Consider the following 23,960-nt stretch of genomic DNA (forward strand, 5'->3'; position numbering starts at 1 on the left):
AGAAACTGAGGCTTGAAGAGGGGCCGTGGCCGATCCGATGTTGTGTGAGTGGAGACGGAGGGCCTCCGTCTGTGCCTGGGTGTGTGGTCTCCAGGCTGTTGGTGCTGGGCCCTACCTGTCTCACTTCTCACCCACCTGTAGGATTCAGGCACCGAGCCCTTGAGGCCATACACTAGTATGTTCAGTGGATATTTATGGAATTAAATGGAATAAGACAAAGAAAAAATCCCACATCATTGTTTTCAGGGACAGGGCTCAAAGTGAAGTAACAAGAGAGAGATGGGCCACCTCATTGTAGAAATTATTACTAACACAACTGGTCCTTTTAGGCAAGGTCTGAGAGTTTTAAGCCCTCCTGATAGGACAATGGGTGTCATTCTGCCTTCTTACTCCTACCAACCTCTAAACACTATCTCTGATATTATTTTCCTCTTACAGAAATTGGTACCACTTTTAATTTTTTTCCCCCTAGACTTTAAAAGAAAAATCACTTGCTTTCCTCTCCGTGTATGCCAACTTGAAATTAAAAACGTGGGGTGGAATTTCTGGCTTTGTCATTCTCAGAATAGGAAAGCAAAAAAGTTAAAGGCTCCACTGATCCCCTTCAAGTGAGAGAACGAATGAATGAATGAATGAATGAATGAGTTTATTTAATCTCTTTCATATGCAAGGCATTTTTGTGTGCTGGATAATTTTTTTAAGTGCCATTAAGAAGTAGGTTTTTAAAAGTGAATTCCCATTATAGAGAAGAGAAAAGTGGGGTTCAGACAGGGTGACTGACTTGCCCCGTGCTACCCAGTCAGACTTCCCCCAGGCCTGCCTCAGGCAAAGCCTGTGTTTTCTTTCTTCTCTATCACAGACTCGCTGTCACACTCAGAGTCATCTTTGGCTCATGCGTGAGTCACTTTCTTGGCTTATCAACAGTAGGTTGGGATAAAAAACACACACAAAAAACACACAAATGTTGACATCTTCGCAGAGTTGAAAGAAAGGGACCACCGTCTGCTCTAACAAAGGAGAGAAACAGAGAGGCCCATTATAGGAGCGCGTCTGTCTAGACAGATGACTAAACAGAGGTCCCTCCAGGGTTAGACTTGAATTTCCTCCGTTCAGCCTGTTGGATACTTAGCAATAATAAAAAAAAAAAAATGCTTAAAAGCTGTAGTACGAATCCAACCCCGCCTACTCTATCCAGAGAGGAGTTTAAAAGCCATTTTGGTACAGCCTGCAAGTGTTACTAGAGTTTCAAGCAGAAATAAGGCTGCCACGAGAAGAACAAGGGCCCTAGAACGACTTGTGTTGTCTGGCCAAGGACCCAAGACACAAGCCTGACTGTCCCTTTGTACCTCCGGCGACAGCAGCGGGGACTCAGAGAGGGAGCAGGGACCAATCCAGGGGTCCCCGCAGGGCTGGCCAAGGCCAGAATGGGTCAAGATTGGGCTTCTCTTTCCCAGGGGCTGACAAATGGGTTCTCTCCTGCCCCCACCTGCCCGGGGGACTTTGAACTTTTCCTAACTGATCATATGAAAAATGCTACTGAGAGAGAAGAAAGGGGCCATATCCTTCAATAAGCCTGAGGATAAGATATTTTTTAAGGATATTAATATTGCTATGCTTAGTTTCCAGAAAGTTCCCGCAGGTAGGCAATTGGGAGGGGGCTCCCAGGCCATGGGGGCTCCCCTGGAGAAACGGGGGACATGCCAATGGGTGAAAGCCTCTCTCATTTCCCAAAATGCCCTTAGCAATACACAAAGCCCTATTTCTCTCATAGCCCCTATTTGCAAAATTCATTCACTCCCTCGTTGAACAAATATTTACTGGGTGCCATTTCTTCCCATGACTGGGGACAGGTAGGACCGCTGGGAATGGATGATGGCATTTCTTAGGGTTCCCTTAGGATTTTAGATCACACATTCCCAGGGGTTCCTTCTGAGTCAGACAGGCCAAGTTCAAGTTCTGGCTCTACCACTTACTGGCCGTGTGACTATGGGGACATGACTTGATGTCTATCAGCCCTGGTTTCCTTAACCCTTTATCACTGGGAGCGATAACAGTGTTTCTCCTAGAGGGGTAACATGGAGGTTAGCACGGTGCCTAATATGAAGTGTTCAATAACTGATGGCTCTCACTACCATTATTATTCCTTTTATTTCTAAAGACAGAATCCGTCCTCTTTATCCATCAACACGCCCACCCAAATATATGCCTTTGCTTCATGGAGACATTCATGCATATGATAACATGGACAACTAGACAAAAAAATCCGTTTTAGCAAAAGCTTAGTAAACCCCCAAAGCAGAGGTTCTCAACCCCGGCAGTAGGTTCACATCCTCCAGGGAGCTCTTTAACTGACACCAGCTTCCACTCCAGACCCAATGAGTCAGACTGGCTGGAGGTGCACCCCAGCTCGAATATTTGTTAAATGCCAACGCCCCAGGTGATTCTGACACCCAGTGAAGTTGAGCATCTCTGGGCTGGAGCTACTAAGCACAGACCACAGTCCTGACGCTCGATCAACGCTTCCCATAAGGGACCCGCTTGCTTTGACCTCAGAAGCCCAAGCCTGAGTCTTTGCCGCGGGACCAGCGGACCTAGCCCGTTATCCGTTCTTGGTGCTTCATCCGTGCAGTTTGGGAACCAGCATCTGCTCTCTCCCTGACAATCACACCACAATAAACAATCCCCGAAGCCCCCATGGCCTCAGTCCCCCGGGGCGCTGCCCTTTCCGCCTCCTCCGTGTGGACCCGGACAGGTCAGTAGCCGCCTTGGGAACACAGGCCAGGAAAGCAAAGCAGCCACCCCCGCCGTGATGTGAACACAGACACGTCCGCTCCACCTCGGAGCAAAGACACCATCCACGCCAACGTCAGAAAAGCGTGGCCTGCCCCTCGCGACTGCAGAAGGACCCAAAACCAATGAAGGCCCCAGCCGGTGGACAAAGTTCACAGTCAACGGAACGGCTGCAGGACTTGCATCCAAACACACAACGGGGCGATTCAGAGGCGCAGATGTCCGGCACCTGGGCTACACAATGCTTTCGTTTCTGTCTGCTCTTCCCCACCGCTGGCCCCCGGGGCAGGGGGCAGGGGGCAGCATGGCGGCATCTGCTGCTGCTAAGAATAGGCTGTGGGGGTGACTGTGAACTTGCCAGCTCCAGGCACGCTCAGGGGCCATCGGCGCACATGGATGGCTGTCCCTGTGTCCAGAGTCACATGGGAGAGGCCCTCCCTGGGCCAGGCATCTCCCAGTTTGCTCACTGGGCACAGCAGGAAGGAGCGTGTGTCTAGGCCAGTGGTTCCCCACCTTGTGATGGCCATGCCCCATCTCGGCATCTCTAAAATCCTGATGCCCCTCCCCCTGTGACATCTAATTCTTATTATTCAAAAAGTGAACTCGTGTTCATGTGGAGGAAGCCCCAAAGGCCATTCACTTGGTCTAAACAAGCTTCCCAAGAACATGGCATCCATGACAGAGAAAAATACAAGAACCAAAGGACAGTTGAAGTCCTGAGGAGGAAATCACTAAGAAATTGTTTAAAAAAAAATTATTATTACTTAAAAAAAAAGTAGTAATAATAGGAAGTGATAGGAAAAAATAGCAAATAAAGTTTCAAAACATATAATAGAGAAATGAAATACATAAATGTCACCATATATATTTATATGCTGTATATGAGGCCCTTAGAACCATAAGAAATGCAAAAAAATTCACTATTAATAACTCATTCCCAAATTGCCCCCCTTAAATATCCAATTGCCCCCCTGTGGGGCATGTGCCCCACGTTGGGAACCACTGGTCTGAGTGATCTACTGATAGGCCAATGTCAGGAGGCCCAAGTTCAAGGTAAACAGGATTCTGGAGAAGCACACAGTCCATGATGTTTAAATCGTTACGGTCCCATGAAACTCACACACGAGATAGGAACCAGGAACACTGCGCTCCTGTCTGCTCCCAGCAAACAGGTAAGCACCGCAGATGTACGTAGCCTGGGTCCTCTCTGCGGACACATCCGCCAGCTCCTGCCGGGCATGTCGGGACCGCGGTGGCAACGGGAGGGCCTGAGGCTGAGGGATGCCCCTACATGTTCTGGAGGTAAGCCCGATTCCAGATTCTCCCTGACACACATAAATTTCCCACAACATATCAGGACTTGCGTGCCTCTCACACCAGGCGAACGCGTCGCGGTTGGGGGAGCAAATCATATCAGGATGGAGGAGAATGACACTCGTGTCTGAGAGGGAGCAGGCTACTGAGAGATTTCATCATGGCGGGCCACCTGACACCTGTGAACTATTTATTTCTGGAATTTTCCATTTAATATTTTCGGGCCACCATTGAGCACAAGTCACTGAAACTATGAAAAGCGAAACTTTGGGATAAGGGGGGACTGCTGTATCTAAAATTTTTAACACGAGTGAAATCTCTCTCTTTTCCCCAACTCTACTTCTGCTGGGGTAGATGGTATCACTTGTTCAAAACGTCTGTCTGTCTCTCTCTCTCCTGGGTCCAGGGTGACATAGTCCCTCTCTTATGCACCCCTCCTGTGCTAGTGACATTGCGCGTGGCCAATGGGATGTGGGCAGGGTAACTGCCACTTCTCATGGCTGGGCCCTGAGGCCACGAAGATGTCATGGCGCAGTGCCAACGCCCAATCTTTGTGCTTGAGATGAGGAAAAGCGCGCTAAGACAGTGACCTTGAACTTGTAAAATAATGCTATATTCCACACAGTCCCATTACGTCACGCCCGTCATGGCAGAATGGACTTTACATGCAACAGGTCAATGAATCTCCTGAATGTCCCCACTCTGCATCGCCCAGGCTCGCTAGCACAGTGGGGCCCTGTCCTCCAGCCTCAGTATTTCCGAGAGGGTCTCCCAACACCTCAGGCTTTTTTCCAAGACCACGCTAAGTGCTTCTGCCATTTCATGGTTCATCAAGAGCGTAGTCCTGCAAGTTCACAGAGTGGGAAAAACAACACAAAAGGGCAGACTTTCTCCTCCCAGGAAACGTAAGCAGCTTCCCATTGCTGCCGGACCACGGCCAAACTACCCTTTCAAAGGTCGCCTTTCAAGCAGCAAATGTCACCTCCCCCGAGAAGCCTCCCTTGACCTCTCTAGCCCAAACTGCGCAATTCTTCTTCTGACCTCTCAGACGCCTTCCTTCCGAGCACCCGCACGGCGCTGGCTTCTCGGTTGTGTCTGTTTGGGTTGGACTCCTGACCTCCTCACTAAATTGCCGGCCCCTGCAAAACGGGTCGATGCTCTATCCCTCCATCTCCTGGCAGATCTCACTGGTCCAGATTGATGAAGGAATGATAGCAGCTTCCCAGGGTCAAGCCTTGATGTTCAAAACTTAAAAATTAGAAAGCAAACTCCGGTCCAACAGAAATGCTTTTTGACTGATAAGAGGCATAGTTTTGCAAATTCCTTGGCTTCTGACCTCGTTTCAGGCCCAGCTGGACAATCCAGAGACCCTTCTAAGCCCGACTCTCCACTCCATACACGCAAAGTGGTCTGTCATCCTCCCAGGCCGGCGCGTGGCTACCTCTCAGCCTCGTGCCACCTGTCCCTGGCCACCGAGTCGCCGATGGCTGTGCCCAGGCGTGACAGCAAGAACCAAACCCAACAGCTGTCCTTCCACACTTGTCGGCACAAGACGGGAGACCCGGGAGGCTATTTTCATACCCAGAAGGGTGCAAAGCTAGCTTCCTGCCAGCAAGGAAGGGGGTGGCTTTCCGTTCACTCCGGAAAAACAATCCCCCTAAAACATATTCTGCATCCAGAAGCCCCTGCAGCCTGCCTCCCAAATTATTTGCCATTAACAGTCCAGCTTCCCCTGGGAACGCAGCCGAGAGGAGGACAGTAGTGAGAGAGCATCCACGCTCGGGTGGCTCCACAACAGCCACTGCAGCGAATTCCACAGGCCTGACACTGGCTCTGCTGCCGCCTTGCTCACCTGGGGCGCTGTGCCCCACTTAGCCGGCTCCCGGACCCCTCGGCTAACACCACCCTTCTCCCACCCCTTCCATCAGAGGAAACTTCCCAGCCTTGCCAATGGACTCCAACGCCCTACACGAGCTGTCCGTCGTGATTTCTCTAATCTCATCTCCCAGGACACTTCTGATAATGCTGGAACACGTCAGCAACGGGACCAGCTGTCCCCTCGGCCAGAAATGCTCTTCCCCAGAGAGCCCCGGACTGTTCTCTGACCTCCTACGAGTCTCTGCTCAAATGCCACCCTCTTGATGACCCCCCCGCCCCCTCCCCCCGCCAGCTTATTTATTTATTTTTAAAGGGACATTTTTATTGACTTCAGAGAGAGGAAGGGAAAAGGAGAGAGAGAGAGAAACATCAATGATGAGAGAGAATCACCGATCTGCTGCCTCCTGCATGCCCCCTACTGGAGATTGGCACGTGCCCTTGACTGGGAATTGAACCGTGACCTCCTGGTTCATAGGTCGACGCTCAACCATTGAGCCACACCAGCTGGGCTCGGCCAGCTTATTTGAAATTGCAATTCACTTCCCCATCCCCACCCCTGCTCTTCTGTTCTCCCCATAACAGTTCTCCAATCCTACCATCCCTTATCTTTTCAATGCATTGTCCATCTTCCCCCTCTAGCCTGGGGAGCTCCTCAGGCAAAGTTCTGGGCTGTTTCATTCACTGATGGTATCACTAGTGCCCAGATGGGTGCCTAAAGCATGGCAGACACACAGCCACAAATACTCTTCAATGAACTCATCTGCCGTAGGAAGGTCTTCTCTTGACCTGTCTTCCCATGAGCTCTGCCGACATTTGACATTGATCTTAAGACACTCTACTCATCGTCAAGGTCAGCTCTTTTCATTGAAGGCTTGTTGGTTGGGCAGCAGAATTCACACCCTCCGTCATTCTTTTCCTACTTCTACAGGTATGGGGGCTGCTTAGCAACATGGCCTGTCTTGCAGACATGGGCATTTCTCTAATCATTTGATGGCCAGAAACGCGCTAGAGCAGTTAGAGAGCCGCTGTTCTGGATGGTTCCACAATAGCATCAGGGAAACAGGAGAAAAGACCAAGTCATTCAGCGCTAGCTCTTCTCCTGAGGAGCCGGTCAGATTTTCACCTGCCCTGAACCTCTGGCGGAGGAAAAACTCCAAAGCGAAAGCTGCAGTGGCTCGACGCTGAGTTTGGACAAGAGAGTAGAGTTTGCGTCCCACTGTTGGCTGGAGCCTCACCCGATGGAATGTCCCAGAACAGGATTCGGGCCATGAAGAGGTCGACAGGGAGTGAAACCCTAGCCGCCGGTTTATACATTATAAAATAGATGTTGCGTACACATTACACACTGGTTTCGAAAATCTCCTCACTCCACCGTTGCCCAGGTGAAGGACTTTGAGTGGGAGAATTCACTCCCGGGAGCAGCTTCCACACTAGGCGTCCACCCCGCTCCCCGTGTGACTAACTGACTTCCTTGCACACGCACCACCATCCCCTCCAGGGTGAATAGGTGTAGTGCGTGTGATTCACAAGTCTACCTCCACATCTGTGTGCATCTGGGGAAATGGACAGTCCGGGGAGAGACGTGGCTGGGCTGTGGATTGAGGGCCCCGCACTTGCAGGACCAGCGGGTAGAAGAGGCCCCGTGGGATCTGAATCCTCTGGGCTAGGACTGCAGTGAACGGACCCACCCAATCAGAGCAGCAACAAACTCCAGTGACACAGGAATGACCCGAAATGCCACTCAAATATGCAGATTGCTGGCCTCAGCCCACCCCAGCCCCACCCCCTCTGCAGGTCTGGGAGAGGCCAGGGAATCTGCTTCCAAAGACACCTCAAGAGACACTTTTTATATTATTACTAGAGGCCCGGTGCACGAATTCATGCACAGGTGAGGTCCCTCGGCCTGGCCAGCAATCAGGGCCATCTCGCCCAGCCTAGGGGGAGGGAACACGAGTGGTTGGCCAACCAGGAGGAGGGGCCAAGGGAGGTTGACCAACCACAGGGAGGGACCACAGGAGGTTGGCTGTGGGAGTGCACTGACCACCAGGGGGCAGCTCCTGCATTGAGTGTCTGCCCCCTGGTGGTCAGTGCTTGTCATAGCTACCAGCTGGTCGTAACAGTCGTTTAGGCTTTTATATATATATATAGATAGATATTTTTTAATCCTCACCTGAGGACATGCAGTGAGAGCGAAAGAGAGACATCAATCAGTTACCTTCCATCTGTGCTCCATTTGGGGGTTGAACCTACAACCCAGGTAGGTGCCCTGACTGGGAATCGAACCCGCAACCTTTTCAGTGCACAGTCAACCAACTGAGCCATCCAGCTGGGCTCGGGAGATACTCTGAGAAACACCATCTTTAAATCTTCCCCCAGCTCCTTAAAGCCTCTTATGGAGAAAAAAACCACCCAAACAAACCTGAAATCGCTTTCACGACCCTTAATCCATTCATTCCTGGACAGACTGTTGCTTATCTTCTGGATTTTTATGTTTTATTAGAAAACCTCTCAGGCCGACTAACATCCTAACCAATAGTTGGGGGAGGCGGGGCGCGGAGGGAGGGGATAATGACTTTGACAAGAGAAACAAGCTCTAGCAACCACACCACCTGTGAGGAGCAAGAACAATTGCATCCACTCAGCAGGTGGTGGTTGAGCCTTGACCTATGTACCAGGAGGTCAGGGTTCCATTCCTGCTCAGGGCATATGCTCGGTCTGTGGGCTCGATCCCCAGTAGGGGGCGTGCAGGAGGCAGCCGATCCATGATTCTCTCTCCTCATTGATGTTTCTCTCTCTCCCTCCCTCTGCCTTCCTCTCTGAAATCCATAAAAATAAATGTAAAAAAACAACGATCCCATCCTGTGTTGAAGGCTGAGGAAGTCTCGGAAACCCCCGGTCCCATCATCACTGGGGCCAGCAAAGCCGTGATCAGCACCCCCAGGTTGGAGCGAGTGAGAAAAGCAAGAGGCGCCCCGGGCCCCGCGCTGCCTCCAGCCGCTCCCAGCGGCTCCTTGGAACGAGGGGAGGGTCACGCAAGGTGACAGCGATGGCCCTGGAGCTGCTTGGCACGGCCGGCCGCACGCAGCATGGAGAAACTCACCCTGACCCTGGCCGCCTGCCGCCTGGCATCGGCTCACTTACATTTTTACTCAATTACTATTTCTAAGAACAGAGACACGAAAATAAAATAAAGCGCAGGGCCCCACCACTCAGCAGTCTCGCGTGGAAGGGCCGAGAGGGGTCTACAGGGTTTTCCCAGCGGCCTGGAAGCGGGGTGTCGGGGGACTCTGGGTGCAGCCTCCGCCTCGCTCCCTGTCCCTGCCCTGGGAGGCCTCTCCTGTTTCCTAGGGGAGGAGAGAAAAAGGAAATTGGTGCAGAATCGTAGGTAAGACCACGACTACATTGAGGGGCAGGATTCCCGAGGGGACGCGACAGGAAGGCCAAAACAAGGAAAAGTTTGGGGTCTGGGCAGTGTGGTGGAGAGCAAGGGGCCAGACCTGGATTCGGATTTGGGCTCTGACACCGGCTAGCTGGAAGAGAGGACCTGGATCTACCTCTCTAAGCCGGTTTCCAGAAAAATGGCATTGCTACTCGGGTCCTTCCCAACCGACCGACCAATGCGGGGAGGACCAGGAGGCTGTGTCTTAAGGACCAAGGGGTGTTTAACGAACGTTTTTCTTCTCTCCTTCCCTCCCCTTTTCTTTTCCAGAAAGCTACTGGGGGCGAGGGCGGGGGGGATCAGACAGTTCACTCCTTAGTTAATAAGACAGTGAAATAAAACACACATTTAGAGACGGACTATACAATACAACGTGTCTCACCAAAGAGAACTTTTTATTTTTCACGGGGCAGCTTCTAGCTAGCCACTCTGAGGCATTTTGGGGGAAAAATAAATGTATAATCTCAATATATTAAGTTTTGTTTTTAGGGTTTTCTGTTTTTGTTTTGTTTTGTTTTGTTTTTTGTTTTGTTTTAGGAAATCCCAGCTTAGGCCACTGTGAATAAGTCACCCTCTTCCTTGATTCTCAAGAAGCAAAGTTAAGCATGACGCCAGAGAATCAGACTTCTATGCGGGTAGTCAACACATTTCTTTTGTCCCTATCTGGGACCTTTGCCCACATTTAGAATCCATATAATCCAAACCTTCTCAGAGCCTCAAACATGCAGCGTGGACCGAGGCCAGCATTACTGGTCCACTTCCTCTCTTTCTAAGCACCTCGGGTCAAGGGCACCTCGGGCCACTGAGTTTTTCCGGCGTCAGCAACATCTCAATCCCGTCTTTGCTGTGATCTCATTGCCCCGCATGAAGTAGGCACCCGGGAAAAGCCGGCTGAATTGATTCATGCTCCAAATCAGTAAGGAATGAGACCTCTGGCTTCAGTGACCCCCAGCCCGACAGGTGGCCCTGGCTCTGAGGGTCGGGGCTACGTGTGAGAATGTGGCATGCTCCCAGTCTTGCCTCATGACAACCCATTTCTCATGCAACCCAGAAAGGACAACAGGAAGGTCACACACAAGGGCAGCAGCATAACTCTCCCACACGCCTCCCTCTAGAACTTCAAAGGAAAGGGAGGGGGGAAAAGAATCTCCTTTGCATTAATTGAGCAACTACTATGTGCCAGGAATAAGGACATAGCTACAAATAAGATACACACACATACTAAAGGGACATTCTGGTCATATGGTCAGCCCTCCTGAGAGCATCCCTCCATGGGGGCCAGGGGGGGATCAATATCTTGAATCACTCTGTGACCCCTGGGACACACATCTCGTACACCCCACAATCCATCCCATCACCTAGGGCAACCACGCCATCATAGGATTTCCCAGCGATTCATGGGTGTGTCTCCTAGAAGACGGCTAACTGCAAAATGCAGGGGCACCTTTGCGAGGGATCAGCGACAAGGCTGTTTTCCAGATTTGTGCCTCTTCTATCTCGACATGAAAACTGGTAGGAGAGACTTTGCCCTGCCCTGGAGCTTACCCTCGCCAGCATTCAGGCTTCCACGTGGCCTCTGCCATTTCCCCCACAGGAGACAGACACGAGCGATAAAGCCGATATGACTACGTGAAAGGAGGTATAAAGCAGACGAGTGTACTCACCAAGGTACCCACAGAGCACCTGGGACTGCCTGGAGCAGAAGCTGCCCACTGAGCCAGAGGGTGTGGTAACAACTGGGCAGACAGCTAGGAGTTTTAAAAAGCACAGTCATTAGCTATTTGACTGACGAGAAGCCTTGCACAGAGCTATACAAAGACTCAACGCGGGAGAGGGACTCAATGAACGTTCTTATCATTTTCCCCCGGATATATAAGGTCCCCGCTACTCGGGGCCAGGGGACGCGACACCGAACACTTCCAGGGGGTTCTGGGTGCTGGGCCCAGCTTTTCAGCAGCCCTTACCCGGCAGGCAGACTCCTGGATTCGGCGTTCCCTCTAACACGTCCCCATGTTAAAATAACAATGTCCAATTTATATACCGAAATGTTAAAATAAATACCTTGACTGCTATTAAAGACGGCTAGGGAAGGCCTTGACCTCCTTTGACGAAAGACAGACTACCTATTAAGAATAAAAGCCTGTTTTTCATTTGGTTGGCCGAGATTTCGGGTTTCTAAAAACCACCTGTCATCATTTCTCACCCACACGTGAGAACTCCTTCTCCAATGAGTTCAAAGTACACGTGTATATTGGTCTGGGGCTGCTCAGCTATAGTTGAAACATTCGGGGCTCCTTGGATGGGATAAAACGTATCTTCCATGGTTGCTATTTTTTTTTTAAATATATTTCTATTGATTTCAGAAAGGAAGGGAGAGGGACAGAGAGATAGAAACATCAATGATGAGAGAGAATCATGGATCAGCTGCCTCCTACACGCCCCCCACTGGGGACAGAGCCCGCAACCCGGGCATGTGCCCTGACTGGGAATCGAACCGTGACCTCCTGGTTCCTAGGTCAATGCTCAACCACGGAGCCACGCCAGGCCAGGCCATGGTGGTTATTACATCCTGAAATTTGGAACTTTGTTTCCCTTGAAGGAGCAGCAACTAGCTCTTGTATATGGCCCACCATATTCTTCTTAAAGAAAAAGAAAACTACACCAAAAAATGGAAGAGAAAACATTACTAAGGGTAGTCGAGTCCGGTATAAATACAGGATTTTTGCATGAGATGAGGTAGATCCGATAAACCTTGGGACACATCTGATTTTGCCAGGCCCGTTTCTGTAAAATGAAGTGGACGTCAGGGAACCCTTGAGGGTTATTAGAAGATTGAGCTAAGATGATCTACACTAATAAAAGAGAAACATGCAAATTGACCGTCCCTCTGCTATGCCCACCAGCCAATCAGAGCAAGCATGCAAATTAACCCAACAAAGATGGTGGCTAATTTGCATACGCAGGTGCAGAGTGAAGATGGAAGACAGCATAGAAGGAAGCCAAGTGCTGCAGAAGGGAGCAAAGTGGCGGAGAAGGGAGGGAGCTGAGGCAGCAGAGATGGGAGGGAGGCAGCGGAGAAGGGAGAGAAGCAGGAAGCCCTATTCTTGCAGGAATAGGCCTGAGGAAGCCCTATTCTTGCAGGAATCTTCTAGTATATATATAAAAGAGACTGAAAAATACAATGTAGTCAAGGGATGTGATATGTGAGTTACCTAACCTAGTGGCTAGATGAGCCCCTGAGTGCCTTCCAGGCCAGGCATGAATATACTTCTCTCCTCACTCCAGGCACACCCTGGAAATCCACACCCCTTCCATTCACCGGGGGCATGTCTCCTAGAAATACCTGCCCCAAAGCAGACCTGACCTGAGAACTGTTTTTGACAAAAGACAGCGGCCGTATGGATTCCTCATTTTGTGTGTTTTCCAGATTTGTGCCTCTTATATCTCGATGTGAAAACTGGTAGGAAAGACTTTGCCCTGCCCTGGAGCTTACCCTCGCCAGCATTCAGCAAACTCACAAGATCCCCGGCGACCTGTTTGCACACTTGCACGGGTTCCACCTCCCAGTGGAGCCCTCTCTAGCGGGGACCTAGGACCCTGGATGACCCGCATGGCAGAGAAGAGCCCACACCCAGGCCTCTGTCGTGCCTGCAATCACATTGTCTCGGACGCCCTTGCCAGCTGACATCTGTGCACACGTTCTCCCCAATAAGCAACCATGCTGTCTATTTTTAGAGCCTTCCCCGGAGTCTCCTGAGGGAGAAAATCCCCCCCAGATAACCAGTCTGTAAAGACAGGAAGCTCCACTGGGCACCAAGGCTTTGTCACAAGATCAGCAAGTCAAACAAAGCCTTCTCTTGCCGGCCTGACCCCTGGAAAGAGATGCGGAAAGTTACCTTCCACAGAAAGCTCAGCTTCCACCCCACAGAGGCAGAGTAAGATGCAGCCTGTGCTCTCTCGCCCCACTCTGGCCCTATGCGTTTCTGGGGGCACTTCACTCCTTTCCCTGGGAAATAGCGCCTTCTTCAGGCCAGCGGGGGTTGCGGAACCATTCTCTTCATGGGATCAGAATGCCTGGAGTAGCCCTAACAAGTTTGGCTCAATGGATAGAGCGTGGGACTGCAGACTGAATGGTCCCAGGTTCGATTCCGGTCCAGGACATGTACCTTGGTTGCGGGCACATCCCCAGTAGGGGATGTGCAGGAGGCAGCTGATGGATGTTTCTAACTTTCTATCCCTCTCCCTTCCTCTCTGTAAAAAAATCAATAAAATATATTTTAAAAAAAAGAATCCCTGAAGTGGTCCCAGATCACCCAGGGTCGTGGTCGGCAAACTCATTAGTCAACAGAGCCAAATATTAACAGTACAACGATTGAAATTTCTGTAAGAAATTTCTGTAAGAGGTAAATCCATTCTTGCTCAAATGGTCCCTTAAGCAGAATGAAATGTCATGAAAAATGCTCCCAGGCCCTGGCTGGGTAGCCCATTGGTTACAGCGTCGTCCCGATGTGCCAACGTTGTGGGTTTGATCCCCAGTCAGGACACACAGGCAAGAGCCCACCAATGAATGGGTCAATAAGTGGAATGACAAATCGCTGTTTCTCTCTCTCAAACCAACACATAAATTTTTTAAAGTGCTCCTAAACTCCATTTCAAATTCAATTCCTGCTGCAAACCCTCCACACACACCTCTCTCTGACGATAGCCATTCCATGAGTGGGCCCTACCGTTTCCTCTCCATGCTACACCACAATGAATTTGTACTCCACTTAGAGACGGCCCAGCCAATGGTACGGAGGGAGGGCGCACCGCTGATGCCAAATGCGCCAGGCCTGGGGGTCAGCGTGGCTCAAGTCCACCTTCTAGCATCTGAGGACTGGGGAACTCATGAAGTCAGGCACAGTTCTAGCCACACAGCTTGGTTATTGATGGTGATGTTTGCTGACAGGGGGATCTTCTGACATGTATCTCTCTCCAAGACAAACTGGCCCCAATCACCTCATTCTCACCAGCCCTGCGGAGGTGACATGGTGGCCATTCGGGACTGGTTTCGCGGAGCTGACCAATGACTTCCATGCACACCCTCAACAACCCAAGGCTTGATCCCTCCCGTGAGGAGGGACAAATGAATGGTTGAGTGATTCTTCACATCATGACTTTTAACAGACATGTCTAAGGGTGACAGTGAGGTTTCCGAGCCCAAGGTGACGGCCGGAACGCGGCTCTGTTTCTGCCCACGTACTGCCCAAGTCCGCGTTCTGGAATGTTCCATTCTCCGCTTCCCTCTCCTCAATTTCCAACGCCCAGATGCCACGCTGTGCGCCTGCCTGTGGGGACAGAGCTCCAGGGCCTGTCCCGTTACCAAAGCCTCCATCGTCTGCAGAGAAATGTCCTGTCCTGTCTGTGATGCTCTTTCCTCCTTTTATTTTTTTTATTTTTATATATATATTTTATTGATTTTTTACAGAGAGGAAGGGAGAGAGATAGAGAGTTAGAAACATCGATGAGAAACATCGATCAGCTGCCTCCTGCACACTCCCTACTGGGGATGTGCCCGCAACCAAGGTACATGCCCTTGACCGGAATCGAACCCGGGACCCTTGAGTCCGCAGGCTGACGCTCTATCCACTGAGCCAAACTGGCTAGGGCTCTTTCCTCCTTTTAAAGTAGACTCAGAATAAACCATTCACCTTTTTTCCCCTCCCCCCGCCCCTTGGCTTTTCTCAGCCTGCAACTGAATTCTAAGAGTTACTGACAAGGAAATACAACTTCCACGGTATTGTCATTTAGATGTCAAAGCAGATGGGAAGCTGAGGTTAAGTCAGTGGACAGGGAATCAATGACCGGATGCTAATAAAACCCAAAGTGGAAAGAATGACAACGTTATTGCCGTTCCCTGTGGTAGAGAGAGAATGATTGATCCCTAATGGGTTTCGTCTGAGAAGCATTGAGTTAACGATGCTGAAATGAATCCCACACTGAAAAATTAAGTTACATTTCTCAGGAAAAAAAAAAAAAAAAAGTCCTATTTATGTTTTGCCAACTGTAAATTGTGCTCTTAGAATGCATTAACGAATACTGTCTTTCTCGATAACAAACTTTGCATTCTTGTCCCCAAGAGGAGGTGACGAATATAGATGCTTGCGACAGCGACAGCCTGAAGTGATGGGTGACCAGTTAGTTATGTGGGAGCCGGCTTGTCAGGCCCTATTGGCATCTGACAGGGTGGAATGGGTCCGATGGGGGAAGACCAGGGAACAGAGCCAACGTTTATATCACAGCAGTTTTCTTTGTCTTTCTGAAGACTGGGACGATGCTACAGATTTCCTGAAACAAACAACATCTCCCCAAAAAGCAGCCCCCCTGACTTCTCTCAGCACCTCAATGCTCTTCCTCAGGAATAGCCTGCTTCCTACTGACCCCCATGTGGGCAGCAAGGAAGGCCCCTGGGGAGGGGGCCCCCTCCCAGTGAACAGGGGCACGTGGGACAAGCTAATGTGAGAGCCAACAGCTGCACCCAGGCGACTTCCAGAAGGTTCCGGCCTCGAAACATCCAGAAAGCTTTGTTCATCGGCCTTAAGTTCCTGAAGTCGTTGGGGTTGAAGGAGCACCTAAGCCCCACATTTCTGACCCATCAAAGAGCTCATTGGGCCCTAACCAGTTTTGCTCAGTGGATAGAGCCTCAGCCTGCGGACTGAAAGGTCCCAGGTTCCATTCCGGTCAAGGGCATGTACCTTGGTTGCGGGCACATCCCCAGTAGGGAGTGTGCAGGAGGCAGCTGATCGATGTTTCTCTCTCATCGATGTTTCTAACTCTCTATCACTTTCCATTCCTCTCTGTAAAAAAAATCAATAAAATATATTTTAAAAAGAAAGAAGGAAAGAAACTCAACTCCTTACCAATGCAGCGTCATCATGTTTTCTAAGACGTTTGCGGTCTTGCCTAAGAAGGCTTCCTTCTCAAGGGCTTCTTAGATGTCTAGCTAGCCCTGCCAGTCCCTCTTTCCAGCCCTTTAGGTGGCAGAGGTCACCTATGAAACAATCCGAGTGTGCAAAGGAAATAGACCCACTGAATGGAACCAGGAAAAGAATAAGATGCAGGTTCCAAGACATCCCAGGCTAGTGGGAGCGGCTTCTAGAACATCCATGTGTAATCACGTTTTAGTATGTCTAAAATCTCTCTTTTCCTAGCTCACAGGCAACAGCACGTTAGAGTGAACTGTCAGTGACGTTTCCTTCCTAGGGGCCCATACAATAATGGTGCCCCTTAAAATCCATGGCGTTTGAGATGCCATGAGTTATGGCTGCCGTGCAACGTAGGCCTACAGAGCCAGCAACAGAGCCAGGAGCCCTCTGCCCCTGTCCTCCTCAACCTCTTACAGCCCTAGAAGGCCAGCCTCTTCGTCATCGTCGCAGGTGGAAAAACTGGGCCTGGCCCAGGGAAGCTGACCGCCATCGATACAGATACTCCAGAGGCGGGAAAACCAAGAAGCATTCAGGGAGGGTGGGGTAGGGGCCAAGGGGGTGTTTCACGCCACAGCGGGGCCACCAAGCCGGCCCAGGAAGCAAGGTGGTGGCCACACCGCAGTCCAGTTCACCACCCACTTCCAGACGGGAGAGGTCAGAAGAGAAACGAATCCAAAGGCAACAACAACAAACAACAAACAACACCCCCGTTTGTGGTTGTCGCCTGATCAGAACTTCTCAGATTTCTTCCAAACACAGACAGGAGCGCGCTTTGCAGCCTAAACAAACCCATCAAAGAATCCCTCGTCTGTGATTCCACTGAAAAGGCCCGGAGAACATGGGATTCCTAGGTTTAAAAAAAAAAAAAAAAAAATCCGGGTTTAAAGAATATTGGAAAAGAAACACATATGGCTTCAAAATGACAATGGAAACATTTGTTTATCTCTGGCCAGAGGCACATTTCGTCAAGCTGCTCCGAATGGGAGGAACGGAACCCACCCTCCCTCGGGCTGAAGGGCTGCCTAAGGGGGGCGAGCACATCTGGCGAGCCCACGTCCTCTCCAGCATCCCTCAGCACCGGAAATGCTCCATCAGGACAGATGCAGGGCGTTCCCAGCCTCTTCCATGCAGCGTCTTGGCTTGAGGTTCACCTTCCTTACTAAACCTACAAGGGGATGAGGGGGTGGGCAGGAGCGGGGCGGGGGATGCTGACCAGAGTCCCAACTCCGTGGTTGGCCTGCACATCTCTCCCAGGGCCAGGTTCCTCCACGAACCTTCTAAGAATGCAGCCGGGCCCTAGCCAGTGTGGCTCAATGGATAGAGCGTCGGCCTGTGGACTGAAAGGCCCCAGGTTCGATTCCGGTCAAGGGCATGTACCTTGGTTGTGGGCACATCCCCAGTAGGGGGGTGTGCAAGGAGGCAGCTGATCGATGTTTCTCTCTCATGGAAGTTTCTAACTCTCTATCCCTCTCCCTTCCTCCCTGTAAAAAAATCTATAAAGTATATATTTTTTAAAAAAAAAAATTTTTTTAAATAAATAATTAATTAAAAATGCAGCCTGAAGCGTGTTGTCATCTCTGGGCGAAGGCCTGGGAGTTGGCAACCTCCTCGGTTCTAAACCAGATCTGAGGGTGGATCGACAGTGAGTCACTAGCCCGCTTTCCCCATCTCCCGTTCCCCTAGGAAAGCGGACCTGTCACTCCTTGGTATCTTAGAGGGAAGATGCTGCAATCAGGTTACACATCAGCGCTTTTGCACCAGGCAGAAGCCAGCCTTCGAAAGGTGCAGCTCCGGAAGTCGCCCCCAGAGGTCGCTGTGGAGACACGGGGCTGGGCGTCCCTCCGGGAGGTCAAGGGGTCCCCTGCGGGCCCCTCCAGCTCCAAAGCCCAGCCTCCCTGGTGGTGAGGAGGCTGGCCTCACCTGGCAGCACAGACTCGCCCAACAGTTTCAGTTATAAACAGTATATTTCTTTGAGGGTTTTTCCTAGTCCTTGAAAAGTCAAAGGAAAAAACACAGAGGAAATCCTGACAGAGTCTGCGGCCTAAAGTTAAATGTAACCACAATTAGGCACCAGAGTTAGTACAAGCGATGATGCAATGACAACGAAGGCATTAAAGTGGGTCTGTTGTTTATTAATAACTCAGCCATTGTGGAAGTCAAAGGGTTCAAGTCTGTCTTTGATCTCTTTTTCTCTCGCTCTCTCCTTCCCTCTCTCTCTTTCTCCGTGTCTCTTGCACATCCACACACAGAGAATCTTAAAAAATAAAATCCCTGAACATCAAGCAAAAATACTACTATGTTCCAGCAACTGCTAATATTTTCCTTCCCTGGGCAACTGGCCCGTAGTCCAGCAACTTGTGCACGGAGAGCCCTGTCCCTGAATAGAAGAACCTTAAGCCTCCCTCCCCCCCCCCCCCCCCCCCAGAACACAGCGCTTTGGGGGTTATTCCTTCGACGCCCCACGACTCCCCTTGGAAAATGACAGGAGAAATAGAAAAGGACATTGTTTGGCATCAAGTGTTTAACATTCATGCGAAAACAATGACCGAAGAAACCTCGCTGCGATGTTTCGGGCTGTATATTTTAGTTTATCTCATTCAATAGGATTGAATAAACCGACACGATTATTTATTTTCTTCGTTGCCTGGCCTGGAGAATCCACTCTTCATTAACATGCATTGTTTATTTTCCCTGCAAGGGAAATCCAAGATAATTTCTCACTTCTCTGTCCTGACGGATAGCACTGGCTGACCGAAGTTACTGAGGGGTGGGGCCGCGCCAGGCCTCAGGCTCAATGAATGGGAAGTTCAGATGTCTAATTCAGGTGTTTATTACCCTCATAATAAAGCACGGACTATACCAAATGGTCCACTTTCATGCTCCTATTTAAGGTAACTTTCTGATTATCTTTCTATTCAATGCTCTCATTTTAATGTCCTTTTGATGGTAAAGATATTTTCTTTTTTAGGTGATTACTTTTAACATGGGACTACTAGCAGAATTCAGTAACCCCAAGTAACTATCAGGGGAATCAGGGCTCCTCCACGCTGGCATGCCTGACTCTTGGGCTGGATAATTCTTTGATACATGGGAGGGGCTCAGCTGTGGGTGTTCTAGGATGTTTAGCCAAATCCCCAGCCTTCCCCACTAAATGCCCACAGCACCCCTCCACTCGCAGTCAGGACAATCGAACATGTCAGATGTATCCTGGGTGGGGGCGGTGAGTGTGTGTGTGTGTGTGTGTGTGAGTGTGTGTGTGTGTGTGTGTGTGTGTGTGTAATCACCACAGTTAGAATCCCAAGTGCCTGATTAGTTAGAATGAAAGAGGGAGAGGAAAGAGAGAAAATGAAACGGTTTTATCTCTTCCTTTTTAGGATTATCCCAGTCTCTACAGATTTTAAACTGTCCATCCTTGGACACCTCCTCGGTTAAGGAGGTTACTCTCACTAAATCTCTAAAGCCTTGAGCAGTGTCTTTTGAATAGCTGTGCCTTGAACTCCAAATGGATTGTCAAAAGGACCCAGAAATCCACCAATTCCCACTGGGTAAAATGATCGGTAAACCTAAGCCTCACTTCACTTTGAGCCTTAAACTAACAGCATGTGAGAAGATCAATATGAATAAATTCAAAACGAATCAGACCCCTTCTTTAACTGTTGACACAGTATTATTTATACCCCCTAAATACCTTTCTTGACTAAAATTCATCCGAGAAAGTTGGCAACTGGCCAGTTCTATTCATATTTACTGTATTTATATAGCGCGCGGGGCCAAGGATAATATTTAAGACAAAATATGCCTGGAGGCATATACAATATCTCTTATATTTTTACTTTGAAATGTCCACGTTGCTAAAAATATTGAGTCTGAACCGTATAAAATGTGCCGCGAAGGGCGATCAGCGATCTGAAATGATATATGGCTCGCTGAGTATAATTAGAGCATATTTGTAATACTTGAGCCGGAGTCACTCCCTGAACACTAATAAGTTGGGGGTAAAAAAAAAAATGAACCAGTGATCTTTCCCATGCCTTGGGCTCTGTGGGGCTCATGACCCTCACAAAGTCCCTACAAGCAGCGACAGGCACATTCCCTCCGGCAGCCATCAAGTCCTAAAGGGGGAACGTTGGTACGGAAGCCAAGGCTGTACTTTCAATTTGCTGTTTAAAATATGGTGGAGTGCTTTTCTCTTTTCTCCCCCACCCCCGCCCCCAACTTTTTTTTTTTTTTTTGGAAGGGTGTACTATATTCCAGTATAACTCGAAAGTGCTGGAAAATCAGTTAACCTACTTTCTGTGAAATGGTCCACAGTCCTTACACAGTAGGATGCAGTCTGCTATGGTTCTCGGCCCCTCAACCTACGTTCACAGGACAGGCTTTACAAAGCCTGCGTTTTGCTTTAAGAGTGTGCTTTAAGAAGCCTGTATTTCGGTATGAAACGCCCACAGTATATTTTGAAAAATACTGGACTTCGGAGAGGCTTTCTTATCTTTGGTGGCTCCACGTGGGATGGGGAAGAGTTTCCACTTGCTGCTGCTCTCAGCGGCCCTATCTGGAATCCTGACCCTGTGAGAATGTCTCCACTTTGGTGATGGCCATGACCCCAGGTCAGATCACTCAGCCCTTGGGACTGAGAGACGCTGGAAAGAACAGGGAATGAAGGCCCTCCTGGGTGACCTGCTCTCTCCACACCTCTCTCCTGATGGATTCAGCCCTCCTCTGTGAAAAGCGCCGGCGATGCATCCGAGATTTTGCAGGTAAACACGCTACTGGGATGCCAAGTTCAGGGTCTCCATAACACACTGGCCCGTCTGCTCAAACAGCCGTGGAAGCCACGCACGTGCAGGGGAAGGCAAACTGACTCAGCCCCCGGTTCGATCTCAGTGGCTTCGGGTTAATGACAATGAACCTTCTTGCCTAATATCTCCTTGGCTCCACCCCAGACCCAGAGCTTTGCTTCCCGCAGGGAATAACCAGGGTGGAGTGCATTTATCACCATCATCACAACAATAAAACCATCCTGCCTGCCAGGATCTCCTGCAGGAGAAGATGCAGCAAAAGAGGGGCCGCTTGGAAGACCTGGGTTAGCTCCACCAGCTCACATTTTGAGACCGTCCAGGAGGAAACAGGGCAAGTCACAGAGCTGCGACTTGTCAGACAACAACAACAAAAAATATTAAAAGAAAAGCTCCGCCCTATAACTAGAACCTCTGGGATCAAACGGATCAAGAGGGCCATAATATTATCTCTTTAGGAAAGACACAGAGATTCCGTGAAGGCAGCCCGCCAGTATATAGGGCATGGAAAGGGGTGGAGAGAAATGGGCCGCCAATGAAAAGCTTACAACTTGGGGTTTGGACTACGCAAATATCGAAGCTTTTTTTCTTTCTTTCTTTTTTCTTTTTCTTCTTCTTCCTGGTATTTAACCCTCTCAGGTATCACGGATGCTTCCTTTTTTCTTTTCTTTTTTAAGGATTGGAACTAATTCTAAGCAGACTGCCCTTCTCTCTCCCCCACTCCCCCCACCCCAAGGAACTCCCCAATAAATCACTGGGCTCCCATCGCTACTGTATGCCGGCTGGCTTTGGGGACGCTGCCCTCAGAGAAGCAGGTTTACAAGAAACAAATGAGCTGCCTTCTGCTCCCTCGGAGGCGCTCAGGAGTGCGGCCCGAGTCCCCGCAGGAGCTCAGGGCTCCGGAGGGAGACAGAGAAACGCATAAGAAAGGCGGTTTTGCCACACCGCGAGCTTCAGGAGGCAGGGTGGCGTAGATTCTGGAAAATAACGTGCAAGTCCACCCCCTTTCCGCACCGTCAGACACCAAGCCGCCCTCTCCACCCCTCCAGGTGACTCCCAAGAGGGGGGAGGGGGGCGGGCTGGGCACAAGGCGGCCTTTGGGAATGTAAACACCTGGCCGTGGCCACAGCCTCCAGAACCGGGGGTTAGGAGGTAGGTGTTTTGGAAAAGTTTCACCATATCGGGTGTGTCCTGGCGATGGGAGCTGGAGACAATGGGGGAAGCTTGGGGGAGCCCCTTGGAGAGGTCGGCGGGGCGAGGGGCGCCTTCCCTTCCGGGGCCACTATTTTTTAACCCTTCCTGTACCAGTTGGGCCGGCTCCACGCCCGTCGGGGGGAAGGAAAGAAACCCACCAGGATTCCCCTGCTGCCCTCGGCCCCAGGGAGCGCCTCTCGGGGGACAGGGGGGACGCCGGCTCCTAGCTGGTGGCCCAGCCAAGAACCTCAGGGGCGAGAAAAAAAGAACGCCTTAGACAGGAGAGGGGTGCTGGGGAGGATGGGGGTGCAGGTTAAGGGGGGGAGGAATGGAGAAAATACAGTGGAAAGGCAACGTTTTCCAGCCTCAGCTTCTCAAGCCCAGGAGTGGAAGGGGCGTGCGTGGGGCGAGGGGCTGGGGACCCAAAGGCGGACGGGCCAGGGCGATCCCTTGGCGTGGTGGCCCCGCTTGGGGAGCCTCGGCAGCGCTCAGCCTCGGAGGATGGACACGAACACACACACACACACACAACACAAACCCCCAGAAGCAAACAAGACGGCACTCACTTTCCGAGGGGAAGAAGGGCGGCATGTCGATCTTGTAGACCTCCTTGGCGTAGTACTCCTCGTCGCTGCGCTCGCGCTCGCAGGCGGCCGCCCGGCGGCTGGCCTTCTCCTGCAGCAAGTCCCGCGTGCTGTTGTAGATGGAAATGACCTCCGGGGGCACGTCCTCGGGCTCGGGGTAGTCTTCCGGGGGGCTGGTGAGCTTCAGCTTGCTGAGGATCTGCCCGCGGATCGCCTCGATCCTCTTGCGCATGAACTGGTCCATGTCGAGGGTGCTGCACGTCGACAGGCTGAGCGCGGCCGGCACCCAGTGCAGCAGCAGGAACGCGCGCAGCACGCAGTAGTGCATTTTTTTTTTTAAAAAAAAGGTGGAAAAAGTTTCTTTTTTTTTTTCTTAAAAAATTTAAAACAAAAAATGGTACCCAAAATAAAAATAAAATAAAAATAGAGGAAAAAGAAATTGAAAAGATCTGAAAATACAGGTCAGGTAGATTTTTTTTTTAATGCGAAACTTTTGCAGACAATCGAGTCACTGTCCAATAGTGAGAGAGAGAGAGAGAGGAAATTAAAAAAAAAAAAAAGGTATCTTGCTGGAGAATTCTTTTCAGAAGAAAAAGCCAGTCGTTCCCTAAGTGGAAACGGTCCTATGCGATGGGCAAAGGGAACCCTCACGTGGTGGGGGTGGGGGGGGGAGTTAGAAAAAGTTTCCTTGCAGCGAGGAGCTGGGGGGGGGAGAGAGGCGAGTGGCTAGGAGGCGGCAGTGGGTGCAGGAGGAGGACACGGAGTTCAGTGTGTCAGTTTCGGGCGCCGAGTGGCGGATCTGAACTCGGCTCCCGCGGCCAAGAGGGAAGAGATGAAAAGGTCCCCGCTGGCAGCTGCGGGCGGGCGGGGCGCCGGGGGCGCAGCGGGTTTATACGTTTAACGCAGGAGGCGGCTCGGCCCTGGGGTCCGCCGCGGCGCCGGGAGCAGGAGCAGGCAGCTCGGAGCGGAGGAGCGCACACGTGTGTGCGTGTGCGTGTGA

At 50.6% G+C, this 23,960-nt stretch overlaps 1 protein-coding gene across 1 annotated transcript in view; it reads right to left on the minus strand.

Annotated features, from left to right (window-relative positions):
• TGFB2 (transforming growth factor beta 2) overlaps window positions 1–23,619 on the minus strand; it is a 59,265-nt gene extending 35,646 nt beyond the window's left edge. Inside the window, exon 1 of the mRNA XM_081114378.1 lies at window positions 22,943–23,619. Coding sequence (XP_080970504.1) covers window positions 22,943–23,288 — 346 coding nt within the window. The 5' untranslated portion in view covers window positions 23,289–23,619. The remainder of the gene's footprint in view (window positions 1–22,942) is intronic.
• Between the last annotated feature and the right edge of the window lie 341 nt (window positions 23,620–23,960).

This window comes from Myotis nattereri (genome assembly GCF_964212035.1).
Source record: "Myotis nattereri genome assembly, chromosome: 20".
NCBI lineage: Eukaryota > Metazoa > Chordata > Mammalia > Chiroptera > Vespertilionidae > Myotis > Myotis nattereri.